The sequence below is a fragment of the Narcine bancroftii genome, chromosome 4, assembly GCF_036971445.1.
Source record: "Narcine bancroftii isolate sNarBan1 chromosome 4, sNarBan1.hap1, whole genome shotgun sequence".
NCBI classification, from domain to species: domain Eukaryota; kingdom Metazoa; phylum Chordata; class Chondrichthyes; order Torpediniformes; family Narcinidae; genus Narcine; species Narcine bancroftii.
In genome coordinates this window covers 99,230,879-99,255,291 of record NC_091472.1, presented here as the reverse complement: position 1 = coordinate 99,255,291, position 24,413 = coordinate 99,230,879, and the positions used below count along the sequence as shown (strand labels likewise).

General features: G+C 42.2%; 1 protein-coding gene across 2 annotated transcripts in view; it reads right to left on the bottom strand.

Annotated features, from left to right (window-relative positions):
• The window catches only part of sytl3 (synaptotagmin-like 3), a 137,624-nt gene that overhangs the window by 35,924 nt on the left and 77,287 nt on the right, over nucleotides 1-24,413 (bottom strand). For both annotated transcript variants that reach the window (XM_069932171.1, XM_069932172.1), the window contains exons 4-5: nucleotides 14,187-14,254; nucleotides 8,347-8,398 (exon numbers count right to left, since the gene is read on the bottom strand). In XM_069932171.1, the coding sequence (XP_069788272.1) occupies nucleotides 8,347-8,398; nucleotides 14,187-14,254 (120 nt within the window). The remainder of the gene's footprint in view (nucleotides 1-8,346; nucleotides 8,399-14,186; nucleotides 14,255-24,413) is intronic.

Here is a 24,413-nt window from a genome sequence, read left to right as displayed (position 1 = left end):
GTCTCTCCATTGCATGCTATGCTGCCAGGTTGATGCCACACACAAATTGGAGGAACCAGCTTACTGTATATTCCATCTCAGCAGTCTCCAACTCAGTGGCATCGACATTAACTCCAATTTTCCATAACCCCTCCCTTCTTGTCCACCCTCTCTATGACTCTCAATCTTAAACACCTCTATTAAGTTGCCTCTCATCTTCCACCACTCCAATGGGTAAAGCCCTCGCTTACTTAACCTTTCCTCATAAGACACATTTTCTAATCTATGCAACATCCTGGTAAATCACCTCTGCCTCTCTCCAAAGCTTCCACATCCAGAATTGAACATATTTTCAAGTGTGATCTAACCAGTTTTATAGGGCTGCAAGATTACCTCAATCTCTCAACTAATGAAGGCCAGAACACCATATGCCTTCTTAACCACCCTATCAACTTGAGCAAGAATCCCATGATTTTTCTGATTCTCTATACATCTGAGAATCCTGCTATATACCTTGTACTCCACCTTCAGGTTTGATCTTCCAAAATGCATCACTTACAATTTCCTGGATTGAACTCCATCTGCCACTTCCCAACTCTACATTCTATCTATATCCTGTTGTCACCTATGATAACCTTCTACACTATGCACAACACCTCTGCCCATGGTGTCAACTATAACCTCTTCAACCCACCCCTCGCACCTTTGTCCAGGTCATTTCTAAAGATCAAAAAGAGCAAGGATCCAGAGCAGATTGCAGAGCACCAGTAGTCATTGACCTCCAGGCAGAATATGTTCCATCTACTACCACTCTCTGCCTTCTGCAGAACAAGCCAATTCTGAATCCATACAGCCAAGTTTACCTGGGTCCCATGTCCATGATATTTTTTTGGATGAGCCTACCATGGAGGACCTTGTCAAACATCTTATTAAAATCCATAAACATCATATCCACCATCAATCTGGTTTGTCACTTCTTTGTAAAACTCAATTAGCTTGTGATGCACAATCTGCCCCTCACAAAGTCATGCTGACTATCCCTAATAATATTACATTTCTCCTAAAGTTTGTAAATCCTTTCCCTAAGAATCCTCTCCAATAATTTGCCCACTACTGCCACAAGACTCTCTGGTCTATAATTCCCTGGATTACCCCAATTATGGTACTTTACTCAAATAAGGAAACTACATATCCTCCAATCCTCTGCTATCGCCGCTGAGGCCAGGGAGGACACATGACATATCGACTGATATTTTTCAAATGGCCCAACACTACCTCTTTCTTAACCTCAACATGTTCCAACATTATGACTTCACATTCACTAGGTCATTCTTCCCGGTGAATGAAGCAAAATATTAATTAAGGGCCTCCACTACCTCCTCTGCCTCCAGGCACATGTTCCTCTCTTCATCTCTGAATGGACCTACACTCACTCTTGTCACTGTTCTTCACATATGTGTAGAACACCTTGGGCTTTCCTTAATCCTACTTGCCAAGGCCTTCTCCTGACCCCTTCTGACCCCTTCCGAAGTCCCTTCTTCCTAGCTACCTTCTAATTCTCATGAGCCCTTGTGGAGGAAAATCTGAACACAAAGGGTTAAGGGTTCACCCATAAGTTGCTCTCAAGAACATACAAGAGTCAGTTGCATATTGCTTAAGTGGAAGCAGGGAACCCCAAGGTTGCGATTTATCTGCAGACTCGCTTATCTGCAGACATGATAAGCTTTGGAATTCTGTGAAACAATTATTAAATTATTGGCAAATGTTGACAATGATAAACTATTGTCAGGTTGACCATACAGGAAGCCCACATGCAGGAATGCACTGCCATTTATTGTATATAAACTCTTAAAACTGGCTGTGAGCAGAGCAAGCTCAGGCTGGGTGCTGGGCATGCTCTCCAAGATAACTTGCTAATAAAACTCTTCTGAAGCGTTACCCTGGTGTCGGTAGTTGATTCTTTCTCCGCAACAGCCCTACCTGATCTTTTGCTTCCTACACCTTGACCAACCATTCCACCTCTCTTGATCACCATGGTTCTTTTACCCCATTATCCTTTCTCTGTCTTTAGGGGACAACCCACAACAGAACCTGGTAGAAATAGTTCCTAAACAAACTCCACATTTCTGTTGTGTATTTACCCAAGAACATCCATTCCCAATGAATGGTCCAAAGTTCCTGCTTAACACTATGAGAATTATCCCTTTTCCAATTAAGCACATTCCCATGTCATCTGCCCCTGGCCTTGTCCATGGCTAGGCTAAAGATCAGGGGGTTGTGGTCACTGTCTCCGAAGTGCTCACCCATCAAGAGGTCTTATCACCTGCTCAGGTTAATTGCCCAAATCAGAAATCCTTGAGATAGAATCGTACAATGCTGTGCTGAGTTATATAAATCTACTCTATGATCCATTTCATCATTCCCTCATGCACATCCTATATCCATGTACTTTCCTTACATCCACCATACCTATCTAAGAGTCTTTTAAATGACCCCATTGTACCAGCAATGCATTCCAGGCACCCACCACACTACATGTAGAAAATATACCTCTGAGATCTCCTGTAACCTCTCCTCCACTCACCTTAAACAAATGTCATTACACACCTTGAGAAGAAGAACTCTTTTTGAACACAGCTAGCAAATTCTTACCTTTCCAAATCCTTTACATTGAGAAGGAACCAGTCAATATTTGGGAAGTTGAAGTCTCCCATGACAACAATCCTATTATTTTTGTTTCTTTCCAAAATCTGACCACTGGGACAGCATAGTTATGGTAGCGGTTAGTGCAATGCTATTACAGTACCAGTGATCTGGGTTTGAATCCAGTGCTGTCTGTAAGGAGTTTGTACGTTCTCCCCATGTCTGCATGGGCTTCCTCCAAGTGCTCTGGTTTCTTTGACTCTTCAAAACGTACAGGGATTGTGGGGTATTTGGGATGCACAGGCTCCTGGGCCAGAAGAGCTGGTTGCCGAGCCATATGCCTACATTTAAAAAAAATTAAACTGTTTTGCAATGGCCCAGTCACTATTAGGCGGATTATAGAATAGTCTGAACAGAGTGATCGTTCCCTTCCTGTTTCAGACTTCCACCCACGCTGACGATGATCCCCCCCCCACCACAGACTTTCTTTCTACAGCGGTGATACTCTCCCTGCTTAGCAATGCCAGAGCTTAAGGTGAGAGGAGGAAAGTTTAAAGGAGATGTGTGGAGCCAGTTTATTATATAGAGTCAGTGTCTCAGGAATGACCTGCTGGGTAGATGGAAGAATCTGATGGTCTAGTTATGTTCAAGAGTTGCTTAGACAAGCAGGGAATGGACCCCATGTGGCAGATGTACAGTTTAAATTGGCACCATGGTGGACACGGATAATGGTGGGCCTCACTGTACTCTTGTACATTATATTAAAGGACTTCTTTAGTGCCTTACCCATTTCCTTTGGCTCCAGGAATAATTTTATTCCTGTGTCTCAGGATTGACACTTGGAATGGTGGAATGGGTATTCAACCTTCTGGGCCTGCACCGTAAGGTCTAAAAGACTGAGAGGTAATCTTACCGAAGGAAGCAAAATTCACATGGTTCTTGAAAGGGCAAATGATGTTCCTGTGACTGAACTGACTGTAACCAGGAGTCACAGTTTCAAAATAAGGGCTTGGGTATTGAGGACTGAGATGAAAAGAAGATTCTTCATCCTGACTATGTACACCCTCAGAGGCTGTCAAGACTCAGACAGAGTCAGTTCAGGACAGATCACTACACTTCTATAGCTGAAGTGTTCTAGGGTTAGTGCAGTAAAGAACAGCCAAGATCTCATTGAATGGCACAGTAGGCATATGATCCCTTGGTCATCCTTTAAATATACTAGCAGCTAGGAAAAGAGTGGTCCCCATAGTGACGAAAGGGTCTCTATAGTGACAAAAGAAGGAATGTGCATGTGGAGGCAAGGAACATGGGCAAAATACAACATTAATACTTATCAGTATTCACCAGAGAGAAGGACATGGAAAGTGGTGAATTCAGGGAGAAATGCAGTATTAATGTGGTTGAAGTGGATCAACGGTGAATAAATACCTAGGATGGGATCCATTCTAGGACGCTATGAGAAATGAGAGGAAATTGTCGGGGCCCTGATGGAATTTTTTGTGGTGTATCGGGAGACTGGATGATAGCTAATGTCGTTCCTTTATTTAAGGTAACTATTGACTGGTAAGTCTTATATCAATGGTAGACATACACTAAACAGCAGGGCATTAAAAAATATTTGTGAACTGAAGGATCCAGGGGTCTGTCCATTGTTCTCTGAAAGGAGGAACATAGATTGATAGGGTGGGTAAAAAAGCACAGACACACTTGCCTTCATAGGTCAGGGTATAGAATATACAGATGAGATGTTGCAACTTTACAAAACACTGATTCAAATACATTTAGAATATTGTGTGCAGTTCTGGTAACAACACTAAGGGAGAAAGTGTTTGTGCTGGAGAAAGTGCAGAGGAGAGTCACCACGACTTTGTCTGACTGGAGGACTTCAGTGAAGTGAAGCTAGGATGCGCTGGTTTATACTGAAGCAGAGGTGGTTGAAGGATGACCTGATAGAAATATATAAAATTCTGAGAGGCATAGGTAGAATCTTTCCCCACGATAGGGGATATCTAAAACAAGAAAGCTACAGTTTAAGATCAGAGATAAGAGTATTAGAGTGATCCAAAGGGTAAGTTGCTATCTGAAAAGTTCTGCCTTAGGAGGTAATGGAATCAGATACAATTGCAATGTGCAAAAGACCGGCACATGAATAAAAAGGGGACACAAGAAAAGGGTCCTAATATGAGGAAATGGGATTATTGTAGATAATTAAAAAGGTTGGCATGGACACGGTGGACTGTAGGGCCTGTTTCTATGCTCCACATCTCTGAGACTCAAAGGACTCTTGGACAAATGTAGTCACTCAAAGGTATTGATCACAGGGTTGCTACGTGTGACGGTGCTGATCAGAGTAAGAATAACAGGGAGAACTCAGCAGGTCAAATGCTGGAGAAAGTCAGCAGGCCTTTATGTAGCAAAAGTAAAGATACATCACCAATGTTTCGGGCTTGAGCCCTTTATGAAGGTATGGGGGAACATGAGATAACAGGAATGTTAAGCTGAATATGTGGAGAGCAGTGGTGCAGATTCCAAGAGTGTTGGTTCTGGAGGAGGTGGAGCCAGTACCAACCCAATGGTGTTCATCTGGGCAGGACCAGGATCAATGTCCCGGAGAGATTGTTTGCGAGTGCTGTTGGGGAGGGTTTAAACTCATATGGTAGGGGAAGGAAATCCATGTAGGAAGACAGAGACCAAATAAAAAGTTAGACAAGAGTAAACTCAGAATAATCTACAGAAAAGTCAAATCTAAAAGACACAGGAATTCTTCTTCTTTGGCTTGGAATTACTGGATGCTAAAAGGACAATGCATACAAGGGCACTTTATCTGAATGCCTTTATTGTGCGAAGCAAGGTCTGTGAACTTGTGACACAAAGGGGTATGATTTAGTTGCATTTACTATAATGTGGTTGCATGGAAGAGGTAATTGGGAACTAAATATCCAAAGGTTTCAAATATTTCTGAAGGATAGGCAGGATGGTAAGCTAGGTGGGGTAATGGTCTTAATCAAGAATGAGACCAGGGAATAGTGAGAGACAATATAGGATCTAAGGAGCGGAATGTTAAATTCATCTGGATAGAGATTAGGAATAGTACAAGGAAAAATTATCACTGGTCACAGTTGTTTATAGGCCTAGGCCATAAACCAAGAAATATCTAATGCATGTAAAAATGGAATGCCAGTTGTCATGTGGGACTTTAACTTGGATGAGGCAGTCTTGAGTTCATAGAATACATTCATGATGGCTTTCTTGAACAGCAGGTTACTGAACCTACAGGTGAATATGTTATCTTAGATCTGGCCTTGTACAATGAGACAGGTCAAATTAATGATCATAAGAAAATAAGACATAGGAGCAGGAGTAGGCCGTCCTGCCCGTCGAGCCTGCTCCACCATTCAATGAGATCATGGCTGATCTGATGATAGGCTCATTTTCACTTACCTGCCTTTTTCCCATATCTCTTAATTCCACTACTGTGTAAAAATCTATTCAACCCTGTCTTATATATATTTACTGAATATATATTGAAGCAACCTCCTCTGCTTCAATGGGCAGCAAATGCCATCATCATATGGGAAAAGCAGTTCCATCTCATCTCCATCCTAAATCTACTACCCTGAATCTTGAGGCTATGTTCCGTAGTTCTAGTGTCCCCTATCAATAGAAACAACTTATCTATACCTACCTCAATGTTATCTATGCCTTTCATAATTTTGTACATTTCTACAAGATCCTCTCTCATTCTTCTAATTTCCAGTGAGTACAATCCCAGATGACTCATGGGCTAATCCCTTCATCTCTGGAATCAACCTGGTGAACCTCCTCTACACTGCCTCCAAAGCCTTCCTCAAGTAAGGAGACCAGTACTCCAGATGTGGCCTACAGTTGCAGCATAGCTCCCCACTCCTAAATTCAATCTCTTGAGCAATAAAGGCCAACATTCCATTTGCCTTGTTGATAGCCTGCAAACCAACCTTTTGTAATTCAGGCACAAGCACTCCCAAGTCCTTCTGCATTGCCATTCTTGATCTCCTTCATTATCCAGGTCTGACTGTCCCCTCCCTTACTGTCCTTGTTTTTTTAACTGGAATATACTTCTGCTGAGCACCAGGAAAAATCTCTTTGCAAGTCTTCCACTCTTCCTCAACCATCCCTCCATATAGCCTGCATTCTCAGACTATAATTGTCAACTCCCTTGTTTAGGCATAATACACTGGTTTTAGACCCTCCATTTGTATGATAAACTCAATCACACTATGATCACTCTTTCCAAGAGGCTCCCCAACTTCAAGATCTTGCAGTAAAGGATCCTATCTCAAGTGATTATATCTCATTCAAATGGAAAGAGCAATAGTTCAATCTAAAACCAGTGTATTAGCCCTAAAGAAGGGAGAGAGACTACAATGGGGGAGTTGCCAAGAATAGACTGGAGAGACAGTTGATGAACAGAGAATTTCAAAGAGATTTTTCGCATTGCTCAATGAAAATATATTCTAGTTATAAGCAATGACAGTAAGGTTGGGGTGAACCAGGCTTGGATAACTTAGGAAATAAAGGAAGCTCATGATACAAATTTGCCATTAATAATGGGAAACTTTGAAAGTCAACAGTGAACCACTAAGCAAGCAATCAAGAAAGGGAAAATGGATTATCAAAGCAAATTAGCACAAAATATAAAAATAGAGAACATTTTTATAATTATATAAAGTGGGAAAAGGTGAATAAAGTGAATGCAGGAACCTTGAAGATGAGAAGAGGAAATGAATATTGGATAATTAAGAAATGGCTGAGGCCTTGAATGATTATATTGTGTCAGTCTTCAATGTGGAGGTCATGTCTAACATGTCAAAGAGAGCTGTTATGAATGTGATGGGAGGTGAGGATCTCGATGCAATTGTTATTGCTAAAGAGGTGATGCTGAGCAAACCAGTGGGCCAAAATGTAGATACATTCCCTGCTCCTGATGGATAATGAAAGAAATGGTGGAAGTTATAGGAGAGGTGTTTGTAGTAATTCACCAATATTATCTGGATTTTGGGGAGATTCCAGCAGGTTGGAAAACAGCAAATGCTTGTTACATTTAAAAAGGATGTAGGCAAAAGGAAGGGAACTAAAGACCAGTTAGCTTAATTTCAGGAAAATGCTTGAAACCATAATTAGGGAAGAAAGAACAGGATATTGGGACAGAAATGGTTCCATCAGGCAAAGGCAGTGTGGATTCCAGATGCATAGCTCCTGTTTGACAAATTTATTGGAGTTCTTTAGGGGAACAGGTTGATGTGGTATAACTGGATTCCCATAAGGAGTTTGATAAGGTACCGCATACAAAACTTATCCATACAATAAAAATGCATGGAGTTGGTGTTAATGTATTAACATGGATAGAGGACTGGTTAACCAACAGAAGGCAAAGAATTGGGATAAATGGGTATTTCTCTGGTTGGCAATCAATGGTGAGTGGGGTGCCACAGGGGTTGATGCTGGGCCTGCAACTGTTCACAATATACATTGGTGATATGGAAGAAAGGACTGAATATAGGATATCAAAGTTTGCTGGTAACACTCAAGTTTGTGGAAAAGTAGACTGTGCAAAGGATGCAGAAAGTCTGCAGAGAGATGTAGATAGTTAAGTGAGTGGCCAAGGGTCTGGCAGATGGAGTGCAGTGTTGGTAGATGTCAGGCACACATCAGACAAGGCATTCACCCACTCTCAAGGTACCTTACCTCAGTGTTCGGAAGGTCTGCAACAGATTCTCACTTATTGTTTTGTGCTGCCCTGGAATAGAAAAAAACTGAAATAAGGATCATGAATATTTCAAGCAGTGGGTATGGTTCAGGTTTGTACTCTGGTGAATTAACACTTATTCAGGAGATATGCTAACTACAAGCTGAAGTGGTGGTGAAGGCACATTCTAACATCTGCCATATAGGAATGTGTTGCTAGCCCAATGACTCCTCTCAAGGTTCAGCTGAAACAGACGAGTTAAGCATTTTGGAACCAATTAGAGAACAGGCTGTGAAAATGCAAATTCGGTGAATAATTTAGAATGGAACTAAAATACTGTCGTCTTTGCAAAGGGAAGAAAGTTGGGAAGTGGGAAGTGTGCAAGACATTGGTGAGACCACACCTGGATTACTGATGCACTCTCCTGGCTCAGCATGTCTTACTTCCATTTCTTATCACTTTCTTCACAAGTTATCTCATGGTATAGGTCACAGGTCTTTTTATTACAGTCTCAGCTTTGTACAGCACAGAAACAAGCCCTTCAGCCCAACTTGTCCATGTCAACCAAACTGGCCACCTGAGCTGGTCCTGTTAGCCAGCATTTGGTCTCTCAGCCTTTCCCGGGCCTTGTAAAATGTGTATTTTAAATATTCTAATTGTACCTACCTCTACCACCTCCTCTGGCAGCTCATTCCATATATCTGCCACCCTCTGTGTGTATCCTTCAGGTATCTTTTAAATCTTTCCCTTTCCCCTTGAATCTATGCCATAGTTTTAGACTCCCCTATCTTGGGGAAAAAACTGTGCTGAGGATGAGTCACCACATCAATACCCTTCATGATTTTACAAACCTCTATATGGTTACCCTCAGCCTCCCCTTATAACACAAGCCTCCCAGTCCTGGTAACATACTTGTGAATCTTTTCTGGGTACTCTCCAACCAGATAGCATTAACATCATCTTCTCTGGTTTCTGCTAGACCACTCCTCAATCTCCCTCTCTTTCCTATCCCTCTGTCTCCTTTCTGCCAGCTCAAACCCCCTTCTCTCTCCATTCACAGAGCTATTCCACCCCCACCCCCCCTCATTTTCTCTTGTACCCTCCCTCATCCACCTATGACCACTTGCCTGTGGGCTTGTGCTTCTCCCCCTGTCCCTCCTGCCCAACATTTTATTCAGGCGCCTGCCTACATTTTGCTCACACCTTGATGAAGGGCTCATGTCTGAAATGTTAGTTATGTATTTTTATTTTTGCTATATAAAGTACACTGTCTGACCAGCTGAATTTCTCTAGCAATGTATTTTTACTTCAATCATGTACCTGCAGATGTTTGTGTTTCACTCTGTGAATCTCTTCTGTACCTTTTCCAGCTTAATTCCTATAGCTGGGCAACCTGAACTCTCAGATCTCATGGATGGGTTGGAGCTGCAAGTGTAGTCCCACCAAGTGTGGTCACATGATGCCTCTGCTCCTGTACTCAATGCCCTGACCAATGAAGGAAAGTGTACCAAACTCCTTCTTTGACACCAGGGATGACCTCTTTGTGCCCTGTGTTTGAGTTTTGAGCTGCTGGTTTTCATTGGACCTCACCCTTCAGGTACTGATACAATTAGCTATAGGCCTGTTGGGGCTTATAGACCAGCAATGACATGTTCAGGGGATTTATGGAGGGAGATTTGCCAATAGAAAAGAAAGTTAATTGGGGTGACTAGGTTGGAAGAAAAGTTGAGGAGATTGGGTCTTAGAAGAATGACCCAGTTGAAAAATAAGATTCTGAGGGGAAAATGATAGGTGGATGCTAAGAGGATGTTTCTTCTACTAGGAAATTTAGGAACGGAAAATAGGAATGCAGCTCAGACCATCACATAAATTTCCCTTACCTCAATAGACTGCATTTACACTTCCCACTGCCTTGGAAAAGCAGCCAACAGATTAAAAGACTCATCCATCCCAAACCATACCCTCCTCCCATTGAGAAGAAGATTTATGAGGGTGAGATCATGCACCATAAGATTCAAGGACAGATTTTTCCTGCTGTTATCAGACTCCTGAATGAACCACATGCCAGTAAAATTATATTGCCTTTGCTCTGTATCAATTGATATCTCTCTCTCTCTCTCTCTCTCTCTCTCTCTGTAGCTCTATACTTCTGTGCTGCGCTTTATTTGCTGTAATGTTTGGGATGTCTAGCTGGACTGCTTGCAAAGCAAACATCCTCACTGTGTCGTGGTTCATGTGACAATGAACTTGAACTTGGATGATTATGGTTGCAGCTCCTCTCAGATCTCATGGATGGGTTGGAGCTGCAGTTGAACTCACACCAAAGGGTACACAGAATCGAAGGGATCACAGAATAGAGAGATTCAGGAGTGGTCACACCAAAGGTTAGTCAGATGGATGGATGGATGAATGCCAGGTAGGGTGGGTAGGCAGGCAAGGCACAAGCCTCCTATGACTGCCCCTCTCAAAGATCAAAATCATTTTGGATACCGTTGAGAGCAGGGCAGGAAACCCCTCGGGGAAAAATCTCAGCAGCATCAGAGGCTGTGGAGCCAAGTCTACAAGAGTGGTAGTGATAGGGGACTCTTTAGTCAGGGACACAGAGACAGCATTTCTGTGGTCATAAGTGAGACTCCAGGATCATGCCTCCCAGGGTCAAGGGTGTCTCAGAACAGTCAGAAGACATTCTGGAAGGGTGAACAGCCAGAGGTTGTGGTCCATATTGGTACTAACAACATTGGCAGTAGGGAAAATAAGGTCTTGCCAAGAGAATTTAGGGAGTGAAATAGAAAATTAACAAACAAGACCCAGGGTTGTAATCTCAGGATTATTCTTGTGAGGTAAGAAATAGGAAGTCAAAATGGTTGAATCTGTGGCTAAGGAGGGAGGGTTTAAGGTATATGGGTCATTGGGCTCTCTCACAGGGCAGGTGAGACCTGTACAAGACAGGTGAGACCTGTACAAGACAGACAGTTTATACCTCAGCTGGAAGGAAGTATACTGGCATTACTTGGCAAGGCTTCAATGAGCAAGACAAGAGGTGGGAATGAGCGTAGTAGGTCAGTAAGTGGAGGGATTGAGAAAAAGGTACTCAGGTCAAGTAAGTCAGAAAGGAAGGAAAGACAGGAAAGAATAAAGAAGCAGCCTATTTTCTAATCAGACATCAAGTTCTGAAATCGGAGATGGAGAGGATCGGGATTCCCTACAGGTTAACACAGGAAGAGTCAGTGGTAAGAAAGGCAAATGCAATGCTAGAATTCATTTTGAGAGGGATAGAATATAAAAGCAGAGGTGTAATGTTAAGTCTTTATAAGACATTGGTCAGTATTGTGAGCAGTTTTGGGATCTTTATTGAAGGAAGGATGCATTGGTATTAGAGAGGGTCCAGAAGAGGTTCAACACCTGGAATTAAAGGGTTATCATATGAAGAGGATTTTATAGCTCTGGGATTGTATTTGCTGGAGTTTAGAAGAATGAGGAGGATCTCATTGAAACCTATTGAATACCTAAAGGTCCGGATAGAATAGGCATGGAGAGATTGTTTCCTATGGTGGGGGAGTCTGGGACCAGAAGGCATAGCCTCAGAATACAAAAATATTCCTTAAAATAAAGACAAGGAGGAATTTATTTAATTAGAGGGTAGTGAATCTGTGGAATTTGTTACCACAGATGGCTGAGGCCAAATTATTGAGTATACTTAAGACAGTTAGATCGATTCTTGAGTAGGAAGGGAATCAAGGGTTACAGGGAGAAGGCAGGAGAATGAAGTTGAAAAGGATATTAAATCAGCCATGCCAGGTGGTCTCGATGGGCTGAATGACCTAATTTTTGCTCCTATGGCCTTTTGCCACATTCTATCCATGTACATATCACATTGTGCATGCGTTTCAGCACCAACTTCATCATGTGATTTGCCTGCAGCTGTGGCTGGACACAGGCGCTGGACTTTACACGGTGTGCAGGAGGACCATTCTGACACCCTTATCTCTCCTGTTGTCTTTTCACTTTACATTACCCAAATACAAAAACTACCTATTACACCAGAGTCTTGTCTCACTCCCAGTACTCCTCCCCATGATCCCAGGAATGTATTCTTAATTTAGCTTGGGCAATTAAACTATAAAAGAACAAAGAGGCATCATTACAGAACAAGAGACTGTCCATTTAAGATAGAGATGGGGAAGAGGGGATGAATCAACGGTCTGGGGATGGGAAAGTGGAGCTGAGGCTAAACTCAAGTAAGCCATGACGTTTTGGAGGGCTCAACAGTCTCAAGGAGACTGTATGCCATTGTTTTACTTTCATTTCCTTTGTTATATGTTGCAATAACTGGATTCATATGAAGTGACTTTATCAAATGAGGTGGAGTGGAGATTGGATGGTGGAGTAGATGTGGGATCATCCAGGAACTAAAGAAAGCCAGTATAAAGTTGATGGGATGAGTAGCCTCTGACCAGATGGCATTCTCCTCAAGATGAGACCAGGCCCCTTTCAAATCACATGGGATTATCTACTGCAGATACTAGATGGAATTGATAAGGGAGAAGTCAGGCAAGGTGAGAAGGAAAGGGCTTCTGTTCCTAAAGTAACTATCAAACTAGATCTTCCTCTGGGACCAATGATCCAGGTCCTTCCCAATGGCAATTTCTATTTCATAGAAACATAGAAACATAGAAGATAGGAGCAGGAGTAGGCCATTCGACCCTTCGAGCCTGCTCCGCCATTCAACGAGATCATGGCTGATCTTAAAGTTCAGTACCCCGTCCCCGCCTTCTCTCCATAACCTTTAATACCCTTATACTGAAGAAATACATCTAATTTCCTCTTAAATATATTTAATGAACCTGCCTCTACTGCCTTCTGTGGCAATGAATTCCACAGATTCACCACCCTCTGGGTCAAGAAATTCCTCCTCATCTCGGTCCTAAATGGTTTGCCTATTATCCTCAAACCATGGCCCTGGGTTCTGGATTTTCCCATCATTGGAAACATCCCATCTGCATCCACTCTGTCCAGTCCTGCCAGAATTTTATGTCTCTATAAGATCCCCTCTCAATCTTCTAAACTCCAGGGAGTACAATCCCAATTTGCGCAATCTTTCATCTGGGAACTCACACCAACATACTCTTACCCCACTGGACATGAGGAAGGTGGTCTGTGATACATTTCCTTTCTTCTCCACATTAAATAAATCTGCTCATGTCTGGTTTAATACAAGATAACAAATCAGGCATAATAATGTCAGTATAATTCAAGAAACTTGCCAGCCTTACTCAGTGCACTTCAAACATCACTTGAGGCTTAAACAATATAATGAATACTTAATATCCACATTGTAGGTGGGGTGAACAACAGCAACACTGGCAATGATATGATTTCCAGGTACAGTCAATATTGGGTAGTGAAACATAGAATTCTTCAGACTCTGTGATTGTAGTTAATACACAAAAGTCTGGACGAATTCAGCAGGTCCACAGGAGCCAAAGATGTAAACAGTCTTCCTAACATATTGGTTATTTATCTTTGCCTCCTATGGAGGCTACAGGACCTTTTGGTTTCTCCAGCACTTTTGTGCAATATTGGGCTGCAATAGGATTTCCAGGCACAGTCAATATTGATGGGCAATGACAGGATTTCCCAGGACAATCATAGGCAAGAGTCAATGATGTCTGTTGCTATGGGAATCCCATCACTCCCTATAGTCCAATCACTAAAACCGTGCAGTCCCCAGTGGGGCATGGGCACTGCCTGAACTCACTGTCAGCACTAAGTAAGTTGAACATGTATTTGTCTTTTACCAAACACATGAGATGTCTCTTAATGGTAGCAGTGCAAATACCTTGTTCTTGATGAAATTTCTTTGCTCTTTCTTCAATAAACCACTCTCCAGATTTCACCTTCACCTGCCTGAAATACAGAAATCAGCAGAAATAGTTTCAGACATGGAACTTTAGAGCCTGTGCCAATAGTTTGTGTCACCTGGTGAGTTGTCCTCCATTCAAAACAGTAGCATCGCCTTCAGTGAAAGGTAAATGGCAGGAATTCTTTAGCTAGTGAGAAATGCAATAAGATCAATCGTAATGAAAGGGTTCAAAGGAAAGGGAGATTAATGGTCCCAAATATTCTAAGCCCCTAATGCTGTATATCCTGGGTTCTGAAAGAAGTGGAAATGAAGCCAAGCGCCATCAGCTGGAGGAACTCAGCAGGTCAAGCAACATCAGTGGGTAACTAAGAACAGTTGAAAACTCTCTGTAAAGGCTGTATTAATAAAGTTTTGGCTTGAAACGTTGACCACTCCTTGTCTCCCAGTGATGCTGTTTGGCCTGCTGAGTTCTCTAGCAGATTGGTTTGGCTTCAGATTCCAGCATCTGCTGTCTCCTGGAAATGGAGATGGTAGGTACTCTGGTTATCGCATTCCTAAATTTAATTTCCTGAATGGTTCCTGTAGGTTGATATTTGACACTGTAAAATTTCTGGAATCCGTAATAAAATAAAAAAAAGTCGCTGGAGAAGAAAGAAGGCCTTACCTGCAGGAAGGAACAGGACGCTGTGGTGACAAGGAGTGCCCGACTCTCGAGGTCAGTGCCTGCCCTGCGGAGTCGTGACCCACCAGCCGGTGCACTACAAAAATGGCTCTCGGAGCCAAACAAAAGTGAGCAACTGCGCATGCGCAGTGTGCAATCAAAGGAGAAAGAGGACACCGGCGGGAGGGGGGCTCAGCAGAGGAGCAGCTAAGGGACGCCTGACACCAGGGCTCTCAGCTGGAGGACAAGGAAGACAGCAGAAGAGGGAGCGACAAAACAGACAGAAGATAGACAGAGGGAAGACCAACGTCAGGAAGCACAACAGACAAGCAGCCCAGGAGGAGATGACCAGCAACAAGAAGCCCAGCAAGAAGAGGCCCGACAAAGAGATACAAGCAGCTCATCAGGGAAAACTGAAGAGACTTAGACACAAAGAAGAGAAGAAGAAGACACAAACACAGGTACAGACACAGAAGAAGAGGAAGAAGAAGACAAAGATCTTCACAGAGAAATAGAAGGTAAAACTGATGGACAAAGAGAAATAAAAGGTAAAACTGATGAACAAAATATAGATAAAGTCTTTTTTGAAGAACAAATGAGATCAGTAAAAGAATGGTCATTATTAGAGTTTAATGCAATTAAAAGGAAAATGAAAAGAACAGAAGATAAAATACAAAGGCTAGAACTGGTTATGACAGAAATAGGGAAAAGAGTAGAGAATGTGGAAGAGGGGGAAACGGCTGTAGAAATGGAAATGAATGACTTAAGAGAAAAATTGGAAGAAAATGAGAAAAAAATTAAAGAGACACAAGAGTTGTTATCTCAGAAAATTGATACGTTGGAAAATTATAGTACGCGAAACAACATAAAAATAGTGGGCATGAAGGAGGGTGAAGAAGGCACAGACATGAAGGAATTTATAAAAGGATGGATCCCGAAGGACCTGGGAACGACAGAAATGCAGGAAGAAATGGGAATAGAAAGGGCACACAGAGCATTAGCTCCGAAACCACAGACACATCAAAAACCAAGATCCATCTTAGTAAAATTTTTGAGAAACACGACAAGAGAAAATATACTGGAACAGGCAAGGAATAAAATTAATGAAGATAATAAACCATTGGAATACAAGGGTCAAAAAATATTTTTTTACCCAGACATAAGTTTTGAACTCTTAAAGAGGAGGAAGGAATTTAATACAGCAAAATCAACTTTATGGAAAAAAGGTTACAAATTCATATTAAGACATCCAGTCATGCTTAAAATATTTACACCCAGGGAGCAAAACAAACTGTTCTCGGATCCAGAGAAAGCGCAAGAATTCACAGAACATTTGCAGGACAGGAGAAGAGATGAAGAGATGTAACAAGAATGAAGAACAGTAATAAAGTATATATAAAAGATGTAAAAACAATGTATATGTAAAGAACTAAAGAGGGAAAAGAGAAGGGAAGGAAGGGAGTAAGGGGGTGAAAAGAGAGAGAGCTTTGTTATATGTGTTTAAAAAAAAGTGTTTTCTGGAGAGGGCTGGGTAGAGGGGGAATAACCATCACTGCAAAATCAGTTGACGCTGCGATCAAGATCGCAATCCAAATGAAAGGGGAGTTGTGGTTGCCCGGCAAGGGATGTGGGGCAACTCAAAAAGGGGGGGAACTTTTGGGGTTAAGGTATTAGTGGAAGTGGGAACTGAGGGGGTACTTTATGTCTTAAATGTGTTGTCGTACATTAAGTGTAATAAGAGAAAACTAAGAGATAAAAATGGGGAAAAGGGGGATGGAGGTGGCAAAGAGGTGGAAAAGAGGTGTATGCAAGATATAAGATGGCCATGTTGAACTATATGACTATAAACATTAATGGAATATATAACCAAATTAAAAGGAAGAGGCTACTAAATTTATTGAAGAAGGAAAAAATAGATATAGCATTTGTGCAGGAAATGCATCTAACTGAAGCGAAACATAAAAACTAAAGAGAGACATGTAACGACAGCATCCTATAATTCAAAAGCTAAAGGTGTAGCCATACTAGTTAACAAAAATGCACCAATCAAAATAGAAGAGGAAATAATAGATCCGGCAGGGAGGTATGCAATGATAAAGTGTCAGATATACTTAGAATTTTGGAATTTGCTCAATATATATACGCCGAACGAACGAGAAGGATCAAAAGCTTATGCAGGATATTTTTTTGAAGATTGCAGACACACAATATATTGATAGGAGGGGATTTTTAACCTTAATTTGGACCCAATGTTGGATAAAACTGGACAAAAGACAAGTAAAAAGAATAAAGTAGCCAAATTTATGATTAAATCAATGCAGGAAATGAAAATGAATAAATGTATTCCATTGGAAAAAATAACATATAATTTAAAAAATAAAATCACAATGTTTGAACAAATTTGGGAACCATACATGGAGCATATCAGAGAGAGCTTGCCTACGACCTCCATCCACTAAAATGAGAATGAAAATGATAAAAAGACAAAATGACTAGATTCAATGTGTAATAAATAGATGACGTATTTTTCTTGTTTATTTTCCTTTGTGTGAAAATATTGTTTTATGATTTCATTGTATTGTATATGTTGAATATTTATGGGTTTTGGAGGGGGTGGATAGAGGGGAGGGAGGAAAAGGGGGAAAAAAGGGGAAAAAAGACCACTGTGTAAATTTAATGAGAAACATTTGTACATATTTTGGTTGATATGGTTCATAGTGTGAAAAATAAAAAAATAATAAAAAAAAGACACTTGAAAAATAACACGAAGGGAAATCGTGTACCTAGCAGAGTACACGTGGAAGGACCCATGAATATGGTGTATTTAGATGTTCATTGGGCTGAACAAAGTTGGAGCATCTGAGGCAATATAAGAGCATGAATTGAAATTTGGCACACAGAGAAAAAAGAGGTGTGAGCAGCTGGGGGATTGCAGGGTTGCTTGGACCAGAACTGTTCATAATCAACATCAGTAATTTGAGTACAGGAACCAAACACAACATTTTCAAGTGTACTGACGCTACAAAGAGTAAGTAGGAATGTGGAGCCTGGTAAGGCTTCAACATGGCTTGAGGTAGATATAAACAAGCTGTGCAGTATGGCAAATAGTATGCAGTGAGAAAAGGTGAGATTATCCAGGGGAGCATAGAACACTAAAGAAAAGGGCCTTTCAGCCCTTCTAGTCTATGCTGAACTATTATTCTGCCTAGTCCCACTGATCTGCACCCAGTCCATAGCCCTCCTTACCCCTCCCATACCTGCATCTACCCAAATTATAAAAAAATATTACAATTGAGTCTGCATTCACCACTTCAACTTGTAGTTCATTCCACACACCCACTATTCTCTGCGTGAAGAAGTTCCCCCTAATGTTTTCTTTCAACTTTTTCGTTTTCACCCTTAACCTGTGTTCTTTAGTTTTTTTTTAATCTCACCTGACCTCAGTGGAAAAAGCCTACTTGCATTTACTGTATCTATACCAGTGGTTCTCAACCTTTTTCTTTCCACTCACATGCCACTTTAAGTAATCCCTATGCCATTGGAGCTCTGTGATTAGTAAGGGATTGCTTAGGGTGGTAGGTGAGTGGGAAGGGAAGGCTGAGAACCACTGCTCAAGACACAATTGTTACTGAAATATTTTGCTTGAGAAAAATTGTCATTGGCTCATTTCATTTTGAGTTATGAAATTATACACGTGAGTCAATTAGGTACAATTAAAACAGCAGTTTTCAAACTTTTCCTTTCCATCCACATACCATCATAAGTAATCCCTTACTAATCACAGATTACCTATGGCATAGGGAATACTTAAAGTGCTATGTGAGTGGAAAGAAAAAGGTTGAGAACCACTGATCTATACCATCATAATTTTAAATATCTCTATCAAATCTCCTCTCATTCTTCTATTCTTCAAAGAATAAAGTTCTTCAAGTTGTGGCAACATCCTTGTAAATCTCCTCTGCACTCTTTCAGTCTTATTGAAATTCTTCGAAGAGTTAGGTGACCAAAAAGTGCACACAATACTCCAAGTTTGGCCTCACAATAACATCCTAACTCCAATACTCAATTCTTTATTTATGAAGGCCAATGTGCTCTCTTTATCACCCTATCTACCAGATCCATCTGTTCCTCTGCACTCCTCAGTGCCCTACCATTTTCCATACATATCCTACCTTGGTTTGTCCTTCCAAAGTGCACATGCTCATGGTGAACCGTCCCCGCTTACACCGCCACGTGGTGGGGCAGTCATGAGAAGATGGTGCCTTCGGGGGACCTCCTTACCCCATGGCTTTGGCCCACCACATGCCTCTGGCAGACGTTATGATGTCACCGCCCACGTGGGGGCGGAGGTCACACTACCCTTAAAGGGGCACACATGGGATTTGAATTAAACAGTCATTGGGACCTCAAACATGGTGGCTGTGAGTTTCTTTCATTGTAGCTGCCACTATATTTGGTGACCCTGACGAGGCCAGACGTTTTTCTGGTCTAGGACAGTCTCCACGACTGATCACCCATCCATGTTAGCAGATCTCCACAGCAACTCACCTCGCTGGTCCCCCCGCCTCCTACATATCATGGCGCCCGGTCAACCCAACTGCCCAAAGAGCTGGGTGCAGCCGAATTCGTCTTCGTTGGGTGTGGCCTGCACACTGCCCCCTTGCAGTGCCCTTACGAAGGCCTGTACAGAGTCCTCCAAACATCCGGCAAAATCTTCACATTGGACATTGGGGGTTAAAGTGAACTGTTTACGGTAGACCGCCTGAAGGTGGCACACCTGGACCTCCCGCAATCGATCCAATGGCTAAGCCCAAGCGCCGAGGATGTCTGCCCAAGCGGCGGGACGTGTAAGCCGGTTCTGGGGGAGGGGGGGTTGTGTGGTGGTGCACATGCTGGTGGCGAACCGGCCTCGCTTGTACCACTTTGTGATGGGGCAGCCACGAGAAGATTGTGCCATAAGGGGATATCTTTGCCCCATGGCTTTGGCCCAGTGCACGCCTCAGGCAGATGTTATGACATCACCACCCACGCAGGGGCGGAGGTCACTCTACCCTTAAAGGGGCATGCACAAGATTTGAATTAAACAATCGTTGGGACCTCAAACGTGGTGTCTGAGTTTCTTTCATTGTAGCTGCTGCTACAAACACATCACACTTGTCCACATTAAATTCTATCTGCCATTTTTCAGCACATTTTTCCAGCTGGTCCTGATCTCTCTACAAGCTTTGAAAGCCTTCCTCGCTGTGTGTCATCTGCAAACTTGCTGATCCAATTTACCATCCAGATATTAATATACAGTACAACTCCAATTATCCGAAATGGTCAGGACCGGGCCCATTTCTGATAAATTGTTTTTTCGGAGCACCGATCATTTATTAAAAACAGCCCAGTAGCAACTGCAAATCACTTGTAACAGTGTTTATACAACAAACAACAAGGCAAGGGTTTTTAAACATTAAAATAAAGTTTAATTCTCACCAAAAAAATGTTGGCCACCACCAATCACCAACACTTCCCCACCGAGGCTCCAATCATTCCGAGGGCTGAGGTCTGCTGCTGCCAGCGCCGGGAGCCCGAGGTCCACTGCACTGCAGCTGGCACCCGAGGTCCACTACTACTGCTGCCGGGAGCCCACCTCACTGACAAAAGGCAAAGGAGGAAAAACCCAACACCCAACCCCAACCAACCAATTTTCCCTTGCAACCGCTGCAATCGTGTCTGCCTGTCCCGCATCGGACTTGTCAGCCACAAACGAGCCTGCAGCTGATGTGGACTTTTTACCCCCTCCATAAATCTTCGTCCGCGAAGCCAAGCCAAAGAGAAGAGAGTGTACATGACAAACAACAATGAACCCAGCACCGATCCCTGAGGCACACAACCAGACACAGGCCTCCAGTTAGAGAGGCAATCATTCACTACCACTCTCTAGCTTCTCCCATAAAGCCAATTTAAAATCCAATTTATTTCCTCACCAAGAACCTACAGGGTCTTATTAAAGGCCTTACTAAAGTCCATGTAGATAACGTCCATGGCCTTTCCTTCATCAACTTGTCTGGTAAATTCTATAAGATTGATTAAACATGAATAACCACGCATAAAACCATGTTGACTACTCCTAATCAGTCTCTGTCTATCAAAATACTTGTATATTCGATTTCTGAGAACACATTCCAATAATTTATTTGCTATTCACATCATGCTAACCAACCTATAATTTCCTAGATTATTTATAGAACTGTTTTTAAACAATGCAACAACATGAGCTGCCCTCCAATCCTCTGGCAGCACACCAATGGCTAAGGACATGTTAAATATATCTGCCAGGGCCTCTGCAATTTCCACACTAGCCTCACTCAAAATCCAAGGGAATAATTTGTTAGGCCTTGGGGACTTAATTGCCTTAAGACAGCAAGCACCTCCTCCTCTATAATCTGTTTAGGTTTATGACCTCACCGCTTGTTTGTCTCCTTTCCATAGTCTCTGAGCCAGTTTCCTTAGTAAATACAGATGCAAAAAAAGTTAAGATTTCCCCCATCTCTTTTGGCTCAATACATAGCCAAACACTCTGATCTTCAGGAAGACCAATTTTGTCCCTTACTATCCTTATGCTCTTAATATACCTGTAGAAACTCTTAGGATTTTCCTTCACATTGTCTGCCAAAGCAACCTCATGTCTTCCTTTAGCCTTCTGATTTCTTTCTCTTATTCTACTTAAATACCTCATTTGCTCCCTGTTGCATATATCTGCTGCACACCTATCTCTTCTTCTTAACCAGATCGCCATAGATCTCAAAAACTAACCTTCCCTATGCCTGTTAACTTTGCTAGGAATATACAAACTTTATCCTCTCAAAATTTCACCTTAAACGGCCTCCCACGGTTATCCATAATTATCTTGAAACTAATGGAATTATGATCACTGAGCCCAAAGAGTTTTCCTAAACACACTTCCACCACCTATTCTCTAATAGAGATCCAGTTTTGTATTCTCTCTTGTTGGTACTGTTTCGAGCCCAAAGGACCCCAAACCCAGCAGCAATAGATATTTCACCAAGACAAGTAGTTACTTAAACATGAAAACAGAATCAAACCTTAACTTATCAATATTAACTTAACTAACCTTAACCCCCTTCTAATTCTAAGTGCACGTATATATATATAGTGTGTGTATTTTTAAGAAAAGTTATTTGGTTCACAGTTCAATCTCACTTCTCCTTCTTCCAAGTTCACTGGTTGCAGGCAATTCTTATACTGTGCACAGAATTTAACATGTATAAAGTTCACCAGGCTTTGGTGCTCAAAAGGTAAATGTTTACCACTCAGGAAGGTTCTTGTAGGGTTGGCAGAGAGAGATTTGTTGTAACAGGATTTCCATAACTAAGGTACCACCATTAGTCACCTCAATGTCTCGCTGATGAAACTTGCCCCATCAGGGATCTCCAGATGATAACCTCTTTCTTTCAGGCTACCACAGAGTTCCTTTCTGTTCCTTTTATTCCAAGAGAAACATCAGACAGATAGCACTTTCAGCCATCCGCCACTCTGGAGCTTTCTGTTTCCAACAAGCTTCTCCTGGCTTGCACTGTTCAGCTGCTTTCAGTGTCACACACTCTCTGACTGAAAGAGCTTGTTTCCTCTCTCTCTCTTTCTCTCCAAACTGAGACTGCTAGAAAGCCCATGTGACTCTCTCACTTGCAAAAACCCCCACCTTCTTCAGCAAACAACAGGAGTTTTTCTTCTTTGTAAACAAAACCCAGGAGTGACCTTTTTGTGAGCACCTTGTAGATATTCAACCAGCCAGTCTGTCTCCAATCCAAAACAATGGTCTATTCATTTCATGATGTCATTTCAATTAGCACTTACTTGTGAAATGTGCATAGCATTCTTCATGGTTTCTGTAAAGTTCACTGAATATAAATTCTTCAGTATTTCAAATAAGATCTGTTTAAAAATGTAACCTACTCTAATTTTATCAATATTTATCTACTCCATTACAGTACCTCTATATATTGATTTAGAAAACTTTCCTTAACACATTTGACAAACTCTAACTCATCCAGCCCTTTTACAATATGGGAGTCCCAGTCAATATATGGAAAATTAAAATCACTTAATATCTTAACTTTTTTTACTCCAGCTGCCTGTTAACTCTTTGCAGATATGGTCCTCAGATTTTTGATGACTATTAGGGGGAGGGGATGTCTAATGTGGTCATACCATTTCCCATAGATAAGCCCTCGAATGACAATCTGAGCACTCCCCAACTCCTGTCCAGTAGACATTTTCCCTGACAAGTGATGCCACTCCTCCCCCTTTCATCCCCCTGCAACCAGATGTCACTAATGACAACAATGTCATGAATCAATGTGCCAATCCACGTTCTCAGCTCACCTGCCTTTTCTACAATCGTACTTGCATTGAAATAGACACAACTCGGAACATTATTTCCTCCAAGTACAACCCTTTGATTTCTGTCTTTGCTTGCAGGTTTAACATCATTTGTTCCATCCCCACTCCACTATCCCCTTCAGAAGAAAGAAAGGAAAAGCTGAATAATTCTCAATATGATGAAAGATTGGGGAATATTCATCCACCATCCGATGCACCTATCTCTAAAAAACGGACACTTCATTCATGACTCCAAAGAGGACCCTTAGGAAATGGTACAGTCAGCCATCCACCTCGAAGGCGGTATATTGCCAGTCTTCAGGGCGAATGAGAAGCTGGTGGTATGTGGACAATGTCTATGGTGGAGAACACCTTGTATTGTGTAATCTTGTTCATCATGTCGGCTATGCAGGGCCAGGTGATCCTATTGATGGTCTGGGAGTAATCGATGACCATCCAGTGTTTCTCCCCACTCTTCACCACCACCACATGGGCTCTCCAGGGGCTCGCACTCTGTTCTATCACCCCCTCAGCAAGGAGGTGTCTCATCGCTCATATAGCGCTGTCCCCGGCACTATATTGCTAGGTTTTAGTGGTTTACAATCAGGGGTGAGATTGGCGAACAGGGGCAGGAGAGAGATCCGAAGCAAGGAGAGGCCGCATGTCAGATACAGTGATTGGGTTTGGGGCTGCTGGTTGGCCATGTGGTGGGGGAAGGGGGGGGCAGGCGGTTAAAAAATTTATTGTTACATACTGTGAGGGGAGGGTGAGGCCCGTTGTACTCCACAGTGATGCTCTTCAAGTTGTACTGGAAGTCTAATTCCAGTAGAATAGATGCACAGAGCTGTGGCAGTACGAGGAGGATAAAGTTATGGTATACTGTGTCCTGGACAGTCAGTGTTACTGTACAATGCCACAAACCTTTGCTGAGTGGGATTTAGATGCTAAGGAGACATTGAATATCTTAACTTTTTTTACTCCAGCTCACCCCACAAGAGTAGTGCTGTGCAGTGTCGGGGTGAATGAAGCTCTCGGTGCTTCCACTGTCAAATAGGCAAGCGGAGAGGTGGCTGTTTACCTAAATGTCCATCATGAACCTGGAGAGTCTCTCCTGATCCAGGGTTACTGGTGACAGTGTAATCTTGTCATCTGAG